At 37.2% G+C, this 22,584-nt stretch overlaps 1 protein-coding gene across 1 annotated transcript in view; it reads right to left on the minus strand.

The window, feature by feature from the left end:
• Positions 1-22,584, minus strand: part of DNAH5 (dynein axonemal heavy chain 5) — a 133,165-nt gene that overhangs the window by 51,402 nt on the left and 59,179 nt on the right. The window contains exons 37-48 of the mRNA XM_050915913.1: positions 22,243-22,430; positions 21,469-21,663; positions 20,657-20,791; positions 19,740-19,847; positions 16,050-16,203; positions 14,249-14,395; positions 10,496-10,737; positions 5,225-5,401; positions 4,531-4,735; positions 3,902-4,044; positions 2,429-2,563; positions 666-788 (exon numbers count right to left, since the gene is read on the minus strand). Of these exons, the coding sequence (XP_050771870.1) occupies positions 666-788; positions 2,429-2,563; positions 3,902-4,044; positions 4,531-4,735; positions 5,225-5,401; positions 10,496-10,737; positions 14,249-14,395; positions 16,050-16,203; positions 19,740-19,847; positions 20,657-20,791; positions 21,469-21,663; positions 22,243-22,430 (1,952 nt within the window). The remainder of the gene's footprint in view (positions 1-665; positions 789-2,428; positions 2,564-3,901; positions 4,045-4,530; positions 4,736-5,224; positions 5,402-10,495; positions 10,738-14,248; positions 14,396-16,049; positions 16,204-19,739; positions 19,848-20,656; positions 20,792-21,468; positions 21,664-22,242; positions 22,431-22,584) is intronic.

The following is a 22,584-nucleotide window of genomic DNA, read 5'->3' on the forward strand; positions in this document are numbered from 1 at the left end:
GATGAAATTTCCGTGTGCAACAATCACAAACATGGTTTTTCAAGCTGCAAACATAGAAGTACTTCCATACAAAAGAATGCAAGATTCCTTTCCTTAGCCATAAATGGACCCCCTGCTTTTCTGTTTGGCCAGCTGAAAACATCCCACAGACAGTACGTTATACGACTATACTTCTCCAGAAATGCTAACATTGGTTTCCAAAGCAATATACTTCAGAACAATCTTGCCAATGTACATGATGATTATTTCCATTTTTTTCTAAAGCAGAGAAGTCACTTCTTACATCTCAGCATTCACAGTATTTTAATTATTGTCCACACAGTCAGTTTGCTATCACAATTTGTGTGCCAAAGGTTTCTTTTCTAATTAAATTTTTTAAAATATTTTTTATTAAAAAATGAGTGTTGGTAAAAAACATTGTTAAAATTATACAGGCATATTTTAAGGAGTACTTGGAACTGCTTCTTGTAGTCAGTATATTTATTTTCAGTCAATTCATGACAATATAAAACTAGACGGGTTCTTTAAAAAGACTGTTGAAAAATTAAGCACTACATATCAAATTTACCCCCTACTGCCTGACTGAGAAGAGAAGCTAGTTTTACAGTGTAAAGGAAAGAAAGAAAATATCTTTTGCCTTCTTTTTTCCTCTCTTACAAACTAACCTGATCTCCCCATTCATTTATTATGGGCATATTCACATCATCAATGAAGACTGTCATCTTTTTGCCTGCAGGCGGACCATAAGTTGTGCCCATGCGCTTGTCCACATAACTTTCTATTGTACGCTGTTAAAAAGCAATTATTAACATCGTTACAAAAAGCCCTTCCTTTCATACATGATTCAATCATTTAAACATATTGATGGTTTTGTTACACACAATTTTACTAAGGAAGGTTTAGACAACACATCTGCTGGAGGTAATTGCATGAGTTCAACTAGAACGTCTGAAATCTCATGCTATACAGCATTAGGTTAGTATCAGATATAACAAATGTCTAGTGTAGACAACCATGCCTAACAGTTTCATAGTTTTGAAACCATTTCAAACTTTTCTTTCATTTTATTCATTTATCAGCAAAATTGATGGTTACTAGCAATAAAGATTTAACTAACAATCTGTCAGATCTGAAAGATGTGATTCCTGAAGACCTTTCCAGCAGACATCAATGTACTTCATAAAAGCATACAGTGATAATTAAACTCACATACATAAATAGACTTGATGAAATAACTTTGCTTAATAGTAGACTTACCACTACTTTTCTTACCATCATCTTTCCATTGTTCCGTTCTTTTTAAGGTCCAGTTTTTATTTATTCTATACCAAGTGAAAGCTCACTTAACCATGCATAGCTATTCTTTAGTGCAAATCTACATATCTGTATTCTTACATTGTGCCTCGGCTCCTGTACAGGAGGAGCCTGGAAAACCTTCTTACACAAGTGGCATCAGTTAGACCAAAATTTTAGAAAGTCAGAGTACTTTAAAAGTACATGTGTCATAACAGACAATGCTTTGGTCTAGATCATTATCAGAGACTTGACTGTTAGACTTGCACATCTATTTCAGATGTCTTGATCATCAACAGACTATCATCAATAAACTTGACAGTTTATTGTACTTTATTGACAAAGTACCGACACTACGTTTTGTCTCTACAGCCCAATCAATAGAAGGAAATATACTAAGGAAAATAAGACCAAAATTACATACTTGTATATTAAACTTATTAATAGTTTCTGCTATGCTGTAGAGCCAGATGATAGATGATGTATCAAGCTTATAGACAGCACTTCTGATTACAGCACAGACAGTGCTTCGGCTTGGCATACCAAACCGCATTAAAAATATTTCCCATATATATTGCCAGCAGGTTAAAGAAACTTAAAATAATTCAAAGTAGCTCAGTAGAAATTTGGACAGGCAGTACAGTTCAGGATTTAACTATTCATATTTCTATTTAGAGCAGCTGCACTGCATGTGTTACCTTTTTAATGAATAATTTAATTTACTGAAATTTAAATTGCAGACAGCACACTTTTTATGACAGATTGTTGTGGGTAGCACTTACTTTACTCACGGCTTTTAGTGAAGTCTGAGGGAAGTCACTGACAGCTTTACCCAATTAGTGAGAACTGATACATTTGACAGAAAAACATTAAATGTGATGAAGCAAATAATACGCATGGTATTGTAATAGTCTAAGAACAGCTCAATAACTACTGAAGAAGTTGAAGGGAACATGGTTTTTACACAAGTCTTAAATCATGTGTTAGAACACTTAGTCCTTTTGAGCAGGTGCTTTTTTGCTTCTGCACTCATTTTCAATTAAGTAAACCACTTTCAGAAGCATCCTCCTGGCAAATTCTCAGAACAATCTCTGAATTCAGTCACGTTGTATTAGAAAATGAATGACTACTATACCTGGAAAAGTAATGGGGTAGTTGCAGATGAAAAATTCAAACTCTTAGCCATGTGGCTTTCAGGGTTATATTTTGTCATAAAACCTTTGATGATAACAGTCTTTGCAGTTCCTTGCTCACCAATTAGTAGGACAGCCTAGACAAAGGCAACATTGAAATAAGATGAAGCGCAAGAGCTGGGTGTCTTGGCAAAGCCTCAGCAATCCCATTTAGCTTTTAAACTGAAATGAAACTAGAAAAGCTATGTAAAGTGAATTCTCAACAAGGGACACGTGGAAGTAAAATAGTTAATGTCTCATAGACTTTTGCAGACCTCACAAGTTAAAAATATGTGCAGTTAATGGTCATGTCAGCACAATTTAACTAACAAAGGAATGGAGTTGATTATGTGAAAAAGGATGTACCATCTAGAGCCTCAGTATCTGAAAGATTTCAATTGCTGTTGTTATGTACCATATCCTGCTTATCTGACACAGTTTTGGGGAAGAATGGGTTGCATAACCTAAAGTTATATAAACTCTGTAACTGCCCCATGTGGGCAGAGTTCATATCAGCAGAGTCTGGTACTCTGCTGCCCTGTATGCTGCCCCTTCTCCAACAGCTACATGAAAAAATTGCTTCTGTTCTGACCTGATCTCAGCTGTAATCATGGTTATTTCCACTACAGAAAGGATGGGTGAGGGGAAGACAAAAAAGTCTAGAAGCAGTGAGTATTTAAGAGTTCAAGCATATTTACATGAATGTAGCTCCTGGAATCACCATTTTATATTTAAAAAATGAAGTTCTTCCCTTTCAATAATATAATATTTCACTTCTAATTTGTCGTGGTTTAACCCCAGCTGGCAACTAAGCACCACATAGCTGCTTGCTCACTCCCCCCACCTGGTGGGATGGGGGGGAAATCGAAAAAAAGTAAAGCTTGTGAGCTGACATAAAGACAGTTTAATAGGACAGAAAGGAAGAAAATAATAATAATAATAATAATAATAATAATACTATGACAATAATAATACTAAAAAAATTAGACTATACAAAACAAGTGATGCACAATGCAATTGCTCACCGCTCGCTGACTGATGCCCAGTCAGTTCCCAAGCAGCGATCCGGCCCTCCCAGCCAACTCCCCCCAGTTTATATACTGGGCATGATGTCCTATGGTATGGAATAGCCCTTTGGCCAGTTTGGGTCAGCTGTCCTGGCTGTGTCCCCTCCCAGCTTCTTGTGCCCCTCCAGCCTTCTTGCTGGCTGGGCATGAGAAGCTGAAAAATCCTTGACTTAGTATAAACACTACTTAGCAACAACTAAAAACATCAGCGTGTTATCAACATTATTCTCATACTAAATCCAAAACATAACCCTATATTAGCTACTAGGAAGAAAATTAACTCTATCCCAGCCGAAACCAGGACATAATTCAAAAACTTTATCATGTGTACTGTTAGCACTATTTTGATGTGAAATACAGAAAAAGTACCTTGCCCTGCTTCGCGATGGTTTCAATAAGGAAATCCATTCTCACATTGTCAACATTAGGCACAAGAATGGAGCCATACTCTGGAATGCTGCTACTGGGATATACATACTCTTCAACACATGTATTCCAGTGTATCCATTTACCTAATAAGAAAGAAATGAAGTTAATGTTTTAGAAGTATAAGGCATCGTCGCTTCTTTTATTTTCCATAGAGTTGACTCATCTGTCAGTGCCTCTGTCCTACATACAGTAATCCCACTCTGTAAATTCAGACCAAAATTATAGAATCGTATAATCACAGAATCTCCCAAGTTGGATCTAAGAGGCTTACTCCTCTTTCCTACATAAATTATGACAAGGACAAGGCTTGTCTATTTTTGTTCTCTTGACAATTCATCGGCACAAAGTCCGTGCAGCTTTCTGTAGCAATATATCTACATTCTGATTTCTCACAGGAAACAGGGAAAAAGTTTTATACAACATCACCAGTAAAGTGTAGCTGTAAAACAAAACTTGCTAAGAAACACAAAAGAAGACAAGCTACAAAAAAATTCTGAATTAATTCTCTAAAAGAAGCACAATTTTAAGATTTTAAGTTTTACCCCATACCACTCCGCTGGATTACTAACCGTCAGATGCCACATAATAATCAAACATGGTATCTTCACTGCCTTCCGGGATACAGGGAAGATCAAGTTTTATTGTTGCATGGTTTCGAAGCCAATGCTCCATTTTGCATCTGTCTTCCAGTTCTAGTAATGCTCCTACACTCCACATAAGAGAGAAGATGTACAGCCTTTCCAAGTATTTTGGAGTCAATTCCCCTCCTTGCTCCTGAAGGATTGAGTTAGGTTTTTATTTTCAGTAGCCTGAAAATTCTACTTGATAATCATTAGTAACATCAGGTTAAAAACCTTCAGTCATGTTTAAATTTACTGACGTCTTCGTCAATGAACAGACTGAATCAATATCAAGTAGATCACAAAATGTAGAAAAGCACCCTGTAAATATCACTTTTAATCACCCATTACAGCATTTGATCTGTTTAAGTTCTAGTTTATAATCTGATAACAATCCGCTCAAAAAAACCTGAAGGAAAACTGCTGTCTGACGCACGCTACATGTCAGTGCTTAACATCAAATCCAAATGTGAAAGAGGCACATCCTAGCTATTATTTTCTAAAGAAAAAGAAGGTATTCCTTACTAACCTGCATCTTCATTTATATTCCCAGTCATCAAAGAATCTCCTCTCTACATAACCTCATGACTTAAAATTATCTCCATTAGATTAAGTAAATATAAAAAAATCCACACATCTTTACCTTAGGTGGGATAAGGCCCTGCAGCATATTAATGCTCTGCATAATCACAAAGGCTTCCAACATCTCAGTCTTGTATTGCAGAGACTGAATGCTGAAGCGGTATAAGTCTGGGAACGATGAAGAATACAGCTGACGTAGAATTTCAGCTTCTTGGAAGGAACGTCTTTTCAAAAATCCCTGTTACAAAGCATGTTGAGAAAATTAATTTAGTTCCCAATGCAAGTCTCAGTAAATTCAACTCTAGTAATTCAAAAGGTCTGGCGAGCATGGAAAGTTGATTTCTTTTGGGGGGCTCAGATTCCCTGCCTCTTAGGCAGTGTTTGGCTACCAGAAGGTCAAACTTTACCCAAGTATGCATAATTCCTACTGGATGTTAAACATGGATACTGAAGAAAAAAAGCACTTTAAAGTTTTCAACAGCACAAAAATCATTCTTTTCAAATATTTTTTAATCACAATGGCTGTTTAAGTTATACAACAACTCTGCAAAGAAAGAAGATCATATGTACTGAACACAAGTTTGATGATTTCTGCACAACAGTAGTTTCTAGCAGTGATACAGGGTACCCCAGAAACATTTGGCAGTTGCAGAAAAAAAGTTAGGATTTCGGGGTGGGATGTCTGCTGGTATGTGTAGTGTTTTTATTGTGCATCTCAGTATCTGTAGTGCTGGATAAACAAAATCTAATTAAAACTACCTATTTCTCAAGACCATAGAACAGGATTTGTTCTTGATGCCTTTAGCTCAAAGTAGTAACCTGCTTCTTTGAGTTACCCAGAAGCTTTCTCTCATCTGTGGCAGAACACTTCTCATTTACATCCATGAATTTATTTCTTACATAAAATACACTCATCAGCAAAAAAACTTGCAGATTCTTCCCCAAAATTCAAACTAAAATTTGGCACAAATTGAAATCAAATAAATTCCATTTAAACATAAGAAAAAACTTTTTTTCTGTTGTTGTGAGGGTGGTCAAACACTGGAACAGGCTTCTCAGTGAGCTTCTTGAGTCTCCATCTCAAAACTCAACAGGACACAGTCCTGAGCAACCTGTTCTAGTTGACTCTGCTTTGAATGAGGTATGTTCAACTACATGATCTCCAGAGGTCCCTTCCAACCTCAACTATTTTGTGCTTCTGTGATTCTTTTCTACACTTCTACCTTCATAATCTTTTGAAACTCTATCTTTTACTGCCCAAAGTAAATAAACTCTGGGACTGATTACAAATACGTAGATATATGAAAAAGCTTTCTAGAAACAGGTAGGTGGAAGACAAAGGGCTAAAGATTAAATGCCAGAATTACTTAAAATAGATATCCGGAACTTCACCAGCTGTTCAGAAAATATTAGGGGTAAGTACAAAAGTTGGTAAGACGTCTTTGCTTCAGAGGAGGTTGATGAGTAATGGGTCAAATACCTTTGATTATTTTGCAAAAGCTGCTTAAGAAGCATGTTAGACAAGAACAGCAACATGAAAAGTTTGAGATATATTTCACTAAATTTGAAAACTGCTTCTGTCATGATATTACTTCCCAATAGGCTGCCATATTTGGTTGTTAATAAATTGTAAGAAGGGGAAATCTAAATATATACAACAACTTCCTGAGCTATTTGTATTTGGTTTTAATTATTTTTCAAAGGTCTTCTCAAATATCAACAAATACTATGTTTCATTCAGCATCTGAGAATTAGGAACTAAAGAAAGAAACCTCCATTTAATTCTATTACAAAAGTAGGGAAATCCTCTAGTGAACAATGTGAGATTAACATCTACCCCAATCTGCTGGAATACGTAGTATATTGCACTACAAAATAGATTTAAAGGGAGATGTACTGAAAGAGCCATCGAGATATTTTATTTATGATGTAAAACCAAACCAAACGAAAAACAAATAAATGCTATTGGCTCAGATGATAAATAACTACAGGTTGCAATTTTATAGCCAATTTTGGGGGAGAGGAAGGGAGGTTGGAAGGGTTGTTTCATGGCTGAAATTAATATAATTTGTTTTGTGTTATCCAAAAGCAAAAAAAAAAACCAAAAACATGTTCTTGTTTTCCTTTTGACTGTTGCTACTACCAAAATAAATTAAAAGCATAAGGTCATGGATTAAGTGAAACTACTTTCATGCAACACTTATTTCAACACAACTAAATTTAGTCTGCATATCACTTTAAAGTGAGGAGGTAAATCATGACTGATAAGGCAAAATAAAATGCTTTTCTTTGTTTTTGTTGTCTTTGCAGCTGAATCTATAGCTCAATTTAAACTGAAACATTCAAGAAGTTGTCTGCAAATTAACCAACACAAGGAGGCAGAGCTGTGAGAACCTAAAATCAGTAGGCCCTATGTAATGCTATAAGTACAGAAAGGAACATCACAAGTGGAATCTCATGGGAGCCACTGTCTTAGATGCATAATTTACACTTACGCTTTCCCAAGTATCCATATTAGTTTTAAAAAAAAAAAAGTAAAGCCTTGTAGGAATGTACATAAGGCACTTGTGTTGACCGCATGTATTTGCATTGGTAAAACTTCAATAACAGCCAAATTTCTAGGAAACTTATTAAACACTTTTTTTCCCCTAATAAGAATGCAAACATTTTGGACTTGGCAAAAGAAATTTATCAAATGAATTAGTGATGATTCTCGAGTGTTGCTAAGTTGGTGTGATTGAACAGTCAGCTCCATATGATTTAATATCATTCTAAAAGGGAAAGGCTCTAGGCATTACTAGAGAAATATGGTAACAACCCCCTGCAGCAACCCTTAGTCCTTCACAAGCAGCAAACCTCCACAGGCAAGAAGTCACAGCACATGGGTGCCTCCATCACAGGAGGGAGTCTCTGACAATCACACTGCTTTTCCCCTTAATTGGTTAAGGCTAAGCTGGGTTCTGATGCCTCCCCTAGCAGATCTTGTTGCTCCTCACCTATTCTCAGGGCATTATACATGACCTGCCATTTCAGATCTGAAGGTGGAAAAGAAACCTCACTTCTGTTGCCAGAAATCACAAGTTTACAGCCTTCCTTGTCGTGATAGTTTCTGTTCACCAAAGCTTTGAATGCAGTCTGTCAGTCACTCTCCTTTCCATTACAGGGCTAGGGATCTTGAGTCTGCAGTGTCTCTGCAAAGATCCTGCTGATCTCTTTATCTTCCCTGAAGGCACACAAGTCTTCTCACCCCTTCCCACAGCTCCTTCACCTGGTAACTCCATGCCCAGGGCACACTTCCCCCGGGGGGACTCCACTGTCTCCAGCCCCAGGAAGAGGCACCAGGCACTGCCTGCCACTCAGGGCTTGGACAGCAGCGTACCGTCTCTCTCTTGATTTCCATCTGTGCTGAAACCTCTAATATGCTAAGGACAGTTGTGCTAGGCAGCACCATAGACCATGCCCCGTGGCATGTCAACTTTTTCTCCATTGCCAGACAAATCAGGGATTTATGGACAAGCAATCTGGTTATAAACAAGCAAGCTATATAAGACTTAGAAGCACAAGAAGCTTTATGGGTTAAAACAATAAGAAATCTGAGAATAATACAGAGTAATCATTACAAAAGGCTTCCTCAACTACTAACATCCGAAAGTTAATATGAAGCTAACTGTATATTCATCTGGCTAGTTAAGCAACACTGGCTACATGAGCATTAGTTGTATTTTCCACGGGTATTCTATTAGATTTGGAAAATGAAATGAGTGAATGAGACTGTGAAGCATTCATTTTTAAAATTATTTTTAAAAACTTTTTAATGTGATACTTTCTAGAAAGGAAGACAGTCAAATTCAGTCTGTCAGCTCATAGTAACCTATGAAGTTTTGTACTTTTGAGTCTGCAAACAGGGGGGTAAATACGTTACAAGGGCCTGGATGATGTTCTAATTTCATAAACAGGAAGACTAAATTATTCCTAGCTTAAAATTAAAGTTTAAAGCCCATATAAAGGAATGATAATTTGGGATTATACAGAAGAAAGGTATATTAACTTGGTTTTCAGGAGAAGGTAATAAAGTAATTCTATGATCACAGGCATCAGTGTCTTAGCCACAAGGAAGAAAGTTTTAATTTTTGATATTCATGAGACAGTCCGTGTTTCATCAAAGCAAAATAATGTCAACAAAATATTCTCAATAAGACGGACTAAAAAAGAAAAACATAAAGAGAAAATAAATTAATATTTCTTTTAATTTAAATTTTTAAAAAGTGTTAATCCTGAGGAGCCTACCTCACTGATAAATTTCTAAGGCAATATAGGGCTTAAGAATAAATGTAAAAAAAAAAAAAAAAAAAAAAAACAGAAAAACTTTTTTTTACTGCTATTTTCTCTGTTGTTTTCTTAAAAGGGAAGAAAACTGGAATTAAATGCTGGAAGTTTTGTTAAAAGATATTACTACAGAACATTAGGTAGATGCTTGGGAACTCTTATATTTCATCTTTACCAAGATATTTGCTACATGAAAAAAACATAGTATGCTCAAGTCTCTAAATGTATCATTCACTATATTATTACCAGTGTTCAGTCAAGATAAGGATTTATTTTTTCTGGTTTTTGGAAGATGAAAGATGACATATACAAGAAAAAACTCACGTTATAAATAATTTTGAAATTTGAATATGTTATATGCTGTTCTTCCCTCCAAAACACACCTATAACATGTTCTGTTTTTCTAAGTGATTCATTCCATGCCAGAGAGAGAGTAACCACTGCTTGGTTCTCCAGACATTTTGCTTCTAGAAATGTTAACAGACAACTTAACCAGGTAAGAACATCAATTTAAAAATTACATACTTTGATGCTGCGTTGACTTTATTTCTGGTTCTAAATCCCAACTGCAATTAGTTTTAAGAAATATCAAGAGAACTTATATTTTCTTGAGGATTTCTAGATTCCTGAATCAGCCTGTTTACTCTTTCTTCTTCCTTGGTCCGAAGCTGTACTAGGAGGGGCTGCCAGGTAGCTGGTATTTTGACAACCGAGTTGTTCTTCAATTGTATAAAATACCTTGAATTACAAATTTGTCCCAAAGTGAAATATCTATGTTTTGACAAGTGTAATATGTTGACTATGTTCCTGAAAAAATTACATTATTCACTCTTGTATAAACTACCAGAAACATTGCTATATTAAGTACTGACCTATAAGTTTATACAGTGTAAAAGATATTTCATAGCAAAAGTCACAAAATTAGGTCCTAAAGTAACAACAGTGAAGTGTTGAGTAAGTAACCAGTAAAACTCTCAACACATAAACAATCACTTAGCTATTGTACCTCAAGGATAGGGCTCCAGTTGAGAACTGATGAGCTCATGAATACCATCCCATTCCTTGAAACTGTTGCTGGAGAAGCGTTATCAATATTATGAGGTTCAAAGACTATTTTGCAATTTGGTGCCATAGGTATCCGATCTCCATTTGCTAGCGTTAGAGTTCTGTTATCATCCAGGACAGAATTAAGGTTCTCAATCCAAATAGCATCAACTGGACCATCAAGAACTATCCAGATGTGGTCACCTATAATCCAAAATAACAGATAAAAATGCCCATGGAGGAAGTTCTAATTTCTCTCAAGGACCAGTTTCTTCTCTTTGCAAACAAATTCTGAACTAATTCTGAATTCACGCACACAGCTAGAATCTCAGCTTTTAATACAATTACCATTTCTACCACTCAATTTCAATTGAGTACTTCATTTCGTCACCTATTGATAATAATTATCCATTGCTCAGTATATAAACTGTCATCAGCACAAGTCATGAGTTTGTAACAGTCTGAAACAGTTTTATGGATCCAGTCTTCATCGTAGTAATAAATTAGGTTTATTTCAACTTACATAAAACAACATAAAGAAGATAGAAACTATAGAACTATTTAAAACCACCATTCGTTTCCAAAGAGTTTGTGTAAATGTAGTGAGATTAAATGAAAGGAACACTTGAAAAATCACTCTCTCAAATAGCACGCTCACTTTCATAAGTAAAAGGGGTCCATTAGGGGAAGATTCTTGTTGTTCATTCTCCTGATTGTAAACTTAATCCAGGTCCTTTTGAAGTTTTTCCAGCTCTTTCCATTTAGTAAAAGAAATGTATCATAAAGCCTGCCTCTGTTTCCTACGAGGGTCTGGGTCTGTCCTGCCCACCTCATTTGGTTACTGAGAAACAGGCCCTGGCTTGAAAGGGATCCCCCCTTAGCTTCTGGCTCCCCGCCCCTTAGGGAGTAGCATCACTGCTCTTTCTGTGCTGCTGTACTGGACAGGTTGGAACTCCAGTGTGAACTCAAGTTGAAGGGACTGTGACCTGTGGATGAGTCCACGTGGGAGCAGGACACCCCGAAGCGTCTGTGGCCATGGATAAGCCCATGCCAGAGCAGGTACATCTCAAAGCGTCTGTGGCCGTGGTTATGTCTGTGCCACAGCAGGAGGTACCTCTGAGGGGACTGTGGCCCAAGGATAAGTCCACGCTGGACAAGGTACACCTCGAAGCATCAGTGGCTGTGCATGAGGTCATGCTGGAGCACCTCAAAGTGTGTGGCCATGGATAAGCCCACGACAGAGCAGATACACCCCTGGAGGGACTGCAGCCATGGGTAAAGCCATGTTGGAGCAGGTTTACTTGTGAAGGTACTGTGGCCGTGGGTAAGGCCACGCTGGAGCAGGCATAACTCTGAAGGTGTTGAGGCCCATACAGAAGGCCATGCTGCAACAGGTGCACCTCAAAGCGACTGTGGCTGCGGGCAAGTCTATGCCGCAGCAGGTATACCCTGAAGAGACTGTGGCTCAGAGATAAGGCTCCACTTGGAGCAGGTACAATCCTAAGGGACTGCAGTCTGTGGATAAGTCCAAGCTGGAGCAGGGGCAAGGGGAGGAGTTCATTGGTCTGGTCCAAAGGGACCAGGGGTGGAGATTGTAATGGAAATACCTTTAAATTGTTGTAACCCATTATTTGAGTTGCATGTTGTAGGAATTACCATAGCAGGAGCCATCTGAACCAACAGAGGACAAGTCTTACAAGAAGCAGTGCAAGTGCAGCCGTGACCTGACCTGAGCTGGCTTTGGTGCCCAGTAACTCCACTGAACACAGCACCTCTCCTGTCCTGAGTGACCACCATAAGAGATGGAGCCCAAAGTCATGGACTAAATGAACTCAATGGACATCTTATGGACATTTTACAGACATTTTACAAGAGTGGTCCATAGACTAAGGGAATGATATCTGCATATCATATCAAAGGGTGGGAAGAGGGGTGGTGGTTAATGAGGATGTATTGGATAGTGTGGCACCTGAGCATGACGTAAATGGTATGGAATAAGGGGTGGAGAATATGCTGGTTTTGGCTGGGATAGAGTTAACTGTCTTCATAGTAGCTAGTATGGGGCTACATTTTGGATTTGGGCTGAAAACAGCGTTGATAATGCAGGGATGTTTTCGTTACTGCTGAGCAGTGCTTACACAGAGTCAAGGCCTTTTCTGCTTCTCACACCACCCCACCAGCGAGGAGGCTGGGGGTGCACAACAAGTTGGGAGGGGACACAGCTGGGACAGCTGACCCAGACAAGCCAAAGGGATAGTCCATACCATATGACATCATGCTCAGCATATAAAGATGGGGGAAGAAGGAGGAAGGGAGGGACGTTCGGAGTGACGGTGTTTGTCTTCCCAAGTAACCGTTACATGTGATGGAGCCCTGCTTTCCTGGAGATGGCTGAACACCTGCCTGCTGATGGGAAGTAGCGAATGAATTCCTTGTTTGGCTTTGCTTGTGTGCACAGCTTTTGCTTTCCCTATTAAACTGTCTTTATCTCAACCCACAAGTTTTCTAACTTTTGCTATTCCGATTCTCTCCCCCATCCCGACACGAGGGGAGTGAGCAAGCGGCTGTGTGGTGCTTAGTTGCCAGCTGGGGTTAAACCACAACACCAGCCCTGCTGTACATTGCTAGGCAGCCCTTTAGTCAGAGATGGTCCCACTCTCATCTACCTTCAGAGTGAGTCCTTACTATCTTAGCCTAGGTGGCTTGGTGCATTGCTAGGTATGAACCAAGAAGGTTCCGGATGAGAAACTTTCTCACCTCTGAGGCAAATAGTTTTATATTTAGAGGCTTTTCGTAGCTACAGTCCAGGCATCTCAGGTATGAGATGGTCTGGAGTTTGCTTCATAAAGAGACATTACAGAAGTGTTGCAAACAATGAATCTGAGGAAGCCATGTGAGTATGCTAATTTATATTTCACATTGAAGGGAAAAATAGAAAAATCAACAGTTAATGCTATGCTACATTCTCAAGGGTGCTACATTTCTAGATTTGAAACAAATCAACAAAATTAAATCCAAAAGTATTTTCTATTTTAAAAATATCTGTATCCTTAAAGGTTAAGAATTTTTGTATGAAAATTGACAGTGCAACACATATTAGGATTTTCTCTTTTTTTTTTTTTTTTTTCCTTTAGTCTTTAAGGCCTAATGGTAAGGTCACATACTAACGTTCAGAAAAAACAAGGAAGAATCCATCTAGGATCAAACCATCAAGGCCTCTCTTTTAGTTAATATAGCAGTCTAAGAATATATGCCAGCATTATTTTAGGCAGAAATTGGTTGCCTAAATAGAATTATCTAGTGCCATTTGAGATGGACTATGGCATATGCAGGGCTAGCAGGTATGACACAAAGGAGATTGACACCCTTCTAGTATGGCAGCTGGAGACCAGGTAGAAAACCTGAGCGCATGGAAATTTTTTATAGTGTACTAGTGTTGGGGGAACTGACTCTTACCTTCCACTTTTCTTCCATACAAGGGCCTATCATTTGAAAGACAGGGATCAGCAAATTCAGTGAAACAGTATTTGGTACACTACACAGTTTGAACACAAAGCGTTTAGAACAGAGACTATACAATAGACAGAAGTTCTTGCAGCAATATTCCAATGCTTTCATGTAAGTAAAAAAAAAAAAAAAAAAAAGTCTGCTAATGTGCTTCAGAGAGATGTCCTGCAGCTTATTTTGTTTTGGAGGGAATTGTTTTTCATTATACCTTTCTTGGCTCTTAAAGTTTTTCTCCAGAGTGTGGAAAATATTCCATCTGTCCAATCATTTGTTGCCACATCGAGACGACCAAACATTTGGGGAGCAGTTATAGCTTTAGGATTCATTCTCATTTCACGATGTGGCTGTCCACAATCTATGAAGGCAGATCATCAGTTAGTTTTGGTATTTCTTTTCAGCAGTCAGAGAACTTTGACAAGTTCAAAATCATTACACCCAAATGTACAGTTTAATATGCATTCACCATTATAAGAAGTTGTGTATTTACTTGGAAAACTTACCTCTTGCTATAGATCAATATTTGTTAATTGGAGACATCAAAATTTAAAGTAGAACAAAGTTCTGAAACTTTTGAAAGTACAATTCACATTTCATAGATTCATCGGGAATAGAATAGCACAAGCTTAAGTTTATTCAAGGTTTAGTTTAATATTATGAAGGCTTATTATCAAACAATAGAGCTTTAAAGCCTTTGGTTTGGATGCACTTTTTTAAAACCCAGTGACTGAACACCAGACAGATGCTCCACATGATTGTTTTTTGGTTTTCCCCATTGTGCGCTTGCATATGTCTTGGAATAGACAAAGTATATGAAATTGGCATATCCCTGTGAAGTCTCTGAGGCAACTAAATTCTATCTAGCCATACCATGATCATATAACCTTTACATTTTCCTCATTATGCCAGATATCTTTAGAAAATCCAATATTAAAACTTAATCAGGAGCCAATAATAAGATGTTGAAAGAAAGAGCTAAAAAAAATGCATTATCTTAAAATCTTAATTATAATCAGGGTTCACTAACATGTAAGATAGAAGCCTGGCAAATCATGTAGTTTTACATTTCATGAGGTTATGCCAGAAGATCAGCTTGAAAAAACTATTGCAGCAGCTTTATCTTGGTAGTAGTTCACATCTCAGTGCTACAGAAATACAAGAAAATAGTATAATGCAACTATCTGTTCTTTCTACTTTTTTTCCTAAATGGAACAAGTCATTTATGCTGCAATGTAGAGCTTAGAGTGTTTCTTAAGCACACTAAGGTACTGCATGAATGAGAGACTGGCTGAACCATTTTTTACAGAAACTATCCATTTCTGGAAAATTGTATAAGCAGTCTACTGAAGCCTGTGAAATGGGGTAACATAAGCTTACCTCAAAAGAGATGTTTTTTCTCCCCCAGCTACGAGCTTTTAGTTTAACAAGATCAAACAGAAGTTCTTCCACTAACATTTTTGCTTAGAAATACAGAGGACAAAAACCACACACTCCTCAAGCGTCCAGCCAGGACACAAAATGAATACCCTTGAAGACTTTGTCACTGCCTAAACCAGGAACTACCTCCTAGCAGCAACAAATGATAGAACTAGTTCTTTTATATTGCAGATAAAGACCCTGGCTTGTGAATTGTGTTCAAAAAGGACTAAATACTTATGATTAGGGGAAGGTTTCAGCATTACCTCAGCCAAACCTGGGAGAAGCTTTAATCACTTGTCCGAGCTGTCTACCCAGACAGTACTTCTCTTTCTCAATGTTTCTAGAATAAGAACTTCTGATATAAGTATCGTAATATGGAAAATAGGATATGTGTTATATGACTTTGAATGTCAGACATTTTTAAGCTTTTAAAAGATACTACCACAATAATTAGTATTACAACACATAAACTGATTCTTCCAGTAATACGTTCTCACAGTGAAGTAATTGAGGCTTTCTATGAAGAAACAACGTGGTTTAAAGTTTAAAATATAACAGTTCAATAACAGTTTACAATATAAATACTCACATACCTGTCATGGCTTTCATTAAAGTGTGGATGCAAACAGTTTTTCCTGCACCACTAGGTCCTAGTGTCATCAATCCATGCCTTACTCTCTGTGTTTCAAAAAGTTGGATAACTTTCAGTTTCCAAGGAGGATGACAAACAAGTCCAGCTTCCTCCACCTATAGATAGTGACAGAAAACCAAATTACTACTATTTTAGTGGACAAGATATTTTGATGGTTTAAAAAAAAAAATTATCTTCAGCAGAAGACAACACTCTTTGTAAAGGTTTTGTGTATATAAAAAACTGTTTGGAAAAAGAAGGGGTATTTGGTATTCAAATATGTATTCAGAAAAATAAAAGAAGATAAAACCATCTTTTTTTTTTAGCTCTTCTTAGGGTTAAACCATCATTTTAAAAGATGGCGTTTCCAAGAAACGTCATTCTTGGAAAAGCCAAGAATTTCAGAAACAGTCTTGCTAGCAATGTCTTTCATAGCCACACAGCGTTTTCACTTGCCTCTCAGAACAGTTGCCTTTTTATGATGATGATGACTTGTGTTTCTAAATGCTTACAATAGCCAAAATTTTTTCTGTAAAACATTTTGTTAAATATTTCTCAGTGTACAGACAGACCTTTGAGTAACTTCTTAATATCATCCTTCTGAGAAAAGACATGATCTTTTAGAATCAAATATCATATGCTTGTTTACTACTTTTTACTAGTTCCAAGCTTAAAGAAGTTATGTCACTATAATGGTATTGCTGTTGCTTGTGAAAGTGACTCAGCTGGAAGTGAACAAGAAAGTTTTTAGCCAGTAGAGAAAAGCTAGAACTATTTCTTAAGGATTCATAGCACACTATATGTTTTTGACAGTCAAAAAAGTTTCTAAAAACTCAAGATCATGTTATAAAAGTGAAGCTCTCAAATTAACAATTATATTTTAATTCAAGTATAATTTCTGGTTTTAAATTATGTTCCATAAAAAAATCTCAGAAAATATTATCAGTAAAAAGAGGACTAACGTTTTACTGATAAAACTCAGCTTGTACAATTACTGTCATGTAGTCAGTTAGAACCATGGAACTGGCACTACCACTTGCTATATTACGTGCCTATTGAAGCTCATGTCAGTTCAACTTAATTATCTCGCTCTGCAAGGAAGCCAAGAACAGAAGGCAGCACAAGATGGATTCATCAACAGCAACCATGAAGTATATGCTACCACCAACTCCTCATTGCCATGAAGAACACTACTGTTGAAGCAATGGAGTTTGCAAAGCACAACGAAGACATCAGATGCACCATTTTCAAGGATACACGATAAAATTCTGTTATCATTTATATCTTAACAGCTCTCACAGTTGACACCAAACCAGTCAAGCTGCCTTTCTTTCTAATATAGAATAGAGCCTTCTGACTTGTTTCCAGAGTTCACATATATACAGCAATATATCAAAATCTAATGATGCACCGACAGAACGTATCTGAACTGATTTCTTTCTTCACATAAAACAAGATGGTCATGTTAGCTATTCCTTCATTCTAATCCAATGCCATCAGTGGAGACTTATCTTTTCTTAACAATTTCTAACACTCATGGATTCTGTAATAATCTTGTAGACTAGATATTTCCCGTATTGAAAAAGAAGTATGTTAACAAGAAGACTTGACATGTTCTCAAAAGATCCTCTGTTAACAGTTGTACAGATGTACTGGTTCTGGTTGGGATGGAGTTAATTTTCTTCATAACAGCCCATATGGTGCCATGTTTTAGATTTGTGATCAAAACAGTGTTGATAACACACTAGTGTTTTGGCTATTGCTGAACTGTGCTTGCACAGCATCAAGGCCTTCTCTGTTTCTCACAATGTTCCATCAGCGAGTAGGCTGGGGGTGGGCAAGAGGCTGGGAGGGAACACAGCTGGGACAGCTGACTCCAACTGACCAAAGGGATACTCCATACCATAGAATCATAGAATAGTTTGGGTTGGAAGGGACCTTTAAAGGCCATCTAGTCCAACCCCCCTGCAAGCGATAACATTATGCTCAGCAATAAAACTGGGGGGAAGTTTCTCCAAAGTAGCCATTGCTCAGAGACTGGCTGAGCATCAGTCTGCTGGTGGTGAGCGATTGCTTTTTCATCACTTGTTTCTTTTTCTTTTTTTTCTTCATTTATTAAACTGTCTTGATCTACACCCATGAGCTTTTCCTCTCTTTTCCCCCTCTGAATCTCTCCCTCAACCTGCTGAGGGAAAGTGAGCAAGTGACTGGGTGTTGGCTTAGCTGCCAGCTGGGGTCAACCCGCCACAACATATAAATACAGAAAAACACTTTAATTCAAGTAATGACTATTTCTTCATTATGATATTTTCCCAACAACTCCTGCCTCCCTTCCCTAATAAAAATAGTCCTCTTGAACTTGATTCTGTCCTAACCTAGCTGTTTTCATTGTACTGAGTCATTATAGCTCTGAAAACACAGCGAAGAGCTCTATTCGATAAAATCTTGATTCACTTCCGAGACAAACAAGACGGCCTACCATTTCTGGTTTCTCCAGATTTTAAGTTTTAGCAATATGAGAAAAATATGCCAAAATAAGCTAACAAAATTTCCAAACACTGTCATAGCACTAAAAAGGCACCATGAGATCACCAGATCTGAACTTTTGATAAATTTGGTTTTATATAAGATAATCACAGTGCCTAAAGCTCTTCAGGTTTCCAACACTGCTTCAGTATGGGCTGACATTACACCCTACTTACAAGCAAGTGATAATGGTTTGTTGTTAAAAGGGTTGACACTTTCTATGTCTGGCTTCACAGATCACCAACAGTAGAGCTATGAAGACCATGTTATTAAGACCTGTTTTTAATTTATTAGGAAATGACAATTTAAAGCAGGAGATTCAAGTTCTTTATAGTTTCTCCTAATAAAAGTTTAATTTGTGAGTCCTTTTTTAAAGCTAACTGTGTAAACTACGGAAAGCAAAACAGTTTTATAAACATTAGCTGATGATTCAACTCTTCCTTGTTAGGAAAGCCAGAAGCAGACCTCTTTACTTATATCTAATCATATTAAATATAAGTAAATTAAAAGTCATATACTCAAATTCTTCAGAAATGCACTTCTGATTTTCAATTTTTTCATTTTTGGGGGTTTTTTGATGGGTTTTTGAGTTTTTTATTTCTCTGTTTAACTATTAGGAAATTATGTGAGGAATTACTGAAATTCTGGAGGAAAATTTAATAGAGGTGATCATTTAAGTGTACATAATTCATTAGCCTTCTATATCCCGCTGATGTTCTTAAGTTGGCCGTATTGAAATGTTCCAAAAGATCTAATGGGAGATGAAATAGAGGAAATGTCATTTTAGGTAAATCTTTTCTCAAGCTTATGTTCTGATTGTTAGACTTTATACAAATATTAAATCCTGGGTCACATAAGGCAAGCGTGCATACATGCGTTTTTCAAACTGGTCACCACAAATGACTCACAAGAAAACCACAGGACACCACAATCACAATTCAGTGATATCCTTAAGAATAAGGTTAATAATAATATGCCAATGGTAAAGATTTATGGAAAAGCTTACTCTTCCCTCTAAATAGTAAAACATATTTTTACCAGCTGGGTAGATTCAACACCAATAATTTTCTTAGCTGTCACATCATGACAGTTATGCCGTAGCAGCACACAGCGAGAGAAATATTACCTGTTTGTCAATAGCAGCTTCCAGTTCAGGATAGCCTACTTTATCAAGCTGGATATCTGGAAACAGATCTTCAATTAGACTCAGGAATAAGGGTTCATCTTCATCAATCTAGTGAAAATCAGTGGGAAAAAACCCACAGATTAAAACCTATTTTATTTATTCTAGCATCTTAAAAAACAATCCCTAACTCTTGCAGAGCTAAAGAAATATTTGAAAACATAAGAAACCATCTATGGTAACCCTCTAGGTGCTAAACACTCTAGCAGGACACAGCAGAAGGAGATCATGCGATGCTTCCAATAATCAAAAGTTACTAAAAATAAACCACTAACATACAGACTGAATTTATTAAAGTAGATTATAGCAATTGCTTCTACACAAATAGTAAATTACTTGTCTAAGATGTAAAAAAAGATAATAAAGGAGATGAAGTATCACAGAAACAGAAGAGGCTTTGTTAGCTATTTAAGACAGATGAGATGGTACTCATTACTACAAATAACAGATTATTTCAAAAGAGTGACTAAATACTTTAGGTCAAAGGTTCTAAAGAGGTTACTACATAGACTTCTATTTGGTCACTTATTTCTATAGGTAGCAGGGGAAATATGTAAAAAAAAAAATCTGAACAATTCAAGGTGTTGTGGTTTAACCCAGGTAGGCAGCCAAGCACCACACAGCCCCTCACTCACTCCCTCCCCAACCCCATACAAGGTACTACAAAGAAAATTAACTCTATCCCAGCCAAAATCAGTACCCAAGACCATCCAGAGAATGAAACATTTCCAAGCTAGCTTCAGTATAAAGACCACGTCCAACCTTCTAGTGATCACCTTAACAGATTTAAAGTGTATTTCCAAAAACCCACATAGCTCCAAAGTGCAGTTTAATTAATTTACCAGGCCCTCGGAACTTACTAGTTTAGACAGGTTCATGTCTCTGAGCACACGCATGACAATGGTAGATTCCGTATCTGTGGGATTTGCTCTTTTTGCTGCTCCTAATGTACGTAGCACTGACAATATGTTCCGCAAGCCAAAATCATAATGCACCTAGAAGATATGCAAAGTTTGGGAAAATTTTCCCTGAGTTTACAGGGATGAAACAATTCTTATTTATCATTTAAGATATGGATTTGTATAAGAAGTAGTACATGTGGCACAAATGCCTCCTACCATCCAACAACTAGTCTTTGGCTGTATGACTATGGGCAACTTCATTCCCCACCTCTGCTACCATGTAACTAAATTGTAAGGTGTGACAGAAAAAAGAAATGTAACCACAAGTCTTTGAACCAAGATAAGGTTCCCAAGGACTACTAAGAAATAAACTAGCAGTATTATTTTGAATTCTCTGTGGACCTTGGAAATTGACTTTATTTGAGAAACTTCTAAACAAGCACAGGCAGCACAAACCAAATGCCTCTCAATCCACTCTAAAAGACCAGCTAATATATAAGCCCTTTATTTGCCTCAATCATCACCGTTCATTAAAGCTAAATCTTAATAATAAGCAGTGCTCTGAATGACAGTCCCATTCAGGTACAGATAACCGGTAGCAGGAGTTAATCCTCCAGGACAGCAGAGGGTTGCACTACTAAATTGCAAGTATCATTTAGCTTGCTTAGTGAACATGAACTTTTCCATTTTCCTCACATAGATACTAATAATTTGTGACATAATATATAGTTTTTCCCTAAGATAATTTTTCCTCATATGAAAATAATCACCTGCTTTGACAGTTGTTCTTCACACAGCTTGTACAGTGTAAAGAATTTCCTTGCCAATACAACATTAGCAATGAAACCGCAACTAGCCAATTTGACACGAATTATGATTTGACGATCAGGAACCATCATAGCCACCGAACGGAAGTTGATCTTCAAGTTTTCAGGAAGTTCTTGCCGTCCAGCGTATCCTGGATTCTGGAGAGAATAATAGGTTTTGAAGTTGACTGCACCTTGCACAAACAGAAGAATCAGCAAAGGAACGTGTAATATGGTTAGACAAAAATAGCTTTTGGGCTTTAAATCACATGTAAAAATGAATTGCCATGCAGATTTACCACCATATCTCTACAGCATTTCAGCCTTTCTTACATCCATGATGTATGAAAAACGTACCACCTAAACACTTCAAATCTGTATTTGTCTTATAGGTCCTGTTTTAACTGGCTACTTCTACTTATACCTCTGTGGCCATTTTTCTATACTTGTAGCAAAGAGCGTACTTTGGGAACCAGAATGTAGCATACAGAATTAATCTGACATTGAGATAACAACTTGTATTTACAATGCTGGCTGCATTTTTTAATTGCATGTGCTTGATGTCATTGAAACAAGACCCTGTAAACTGTCTCTGTAGTAATGCTCAACGTTCTCAAACTGTCAGTGAGTTCTAAGAGCTGAATGACATAAGAGTTAGCAAGTACATTTAACATACCAGGTTAGAAGCGATTATTGTACAATCATCACTGGCATATTAGAAACCTACTGAATACCTACCATAGTAAGAAAGATGCCAAATTCTGGGTTCATTTCCACATTATCTCCATCAGTAAAAATAAAGCTTTTTTTACGTTCCTTCTTACATGTCAACACAATTGCAATTTGCTGTGCAGCTACTGATAGTACTGGTAAATCAATACGATTGAATTCATCAAAGCAACCCCAGGAGCCAGACTGAGCAAGACCTTCAAAGAGAAAAGCAACTAAGCATCTGACCATTATGTTGTTAACCCTTTTTTGGTGCAATTCATAAGCCAAAAATCAGGTTAATCTACCTCACGGAAAAAAAAAAAAATGTTTATTTTTGAGGGTTGGAAAAGGGACAAGGAGAAGAGTTTA

The sequence above is a fragment of the Gymnogyps californianus genome, chromosome 2, assembly GCF_018139145.2.
Source record: "Gymnogyps californianus isolate 813 chromosome 2, ASM1813914v2, whole genome shotgun sequence".
NCBI lineage: Eukaryota > Metazoa > Chordata > Aves > Accipitriformes > Cathartidae > Gymnogyps > Gymnogyps californianus.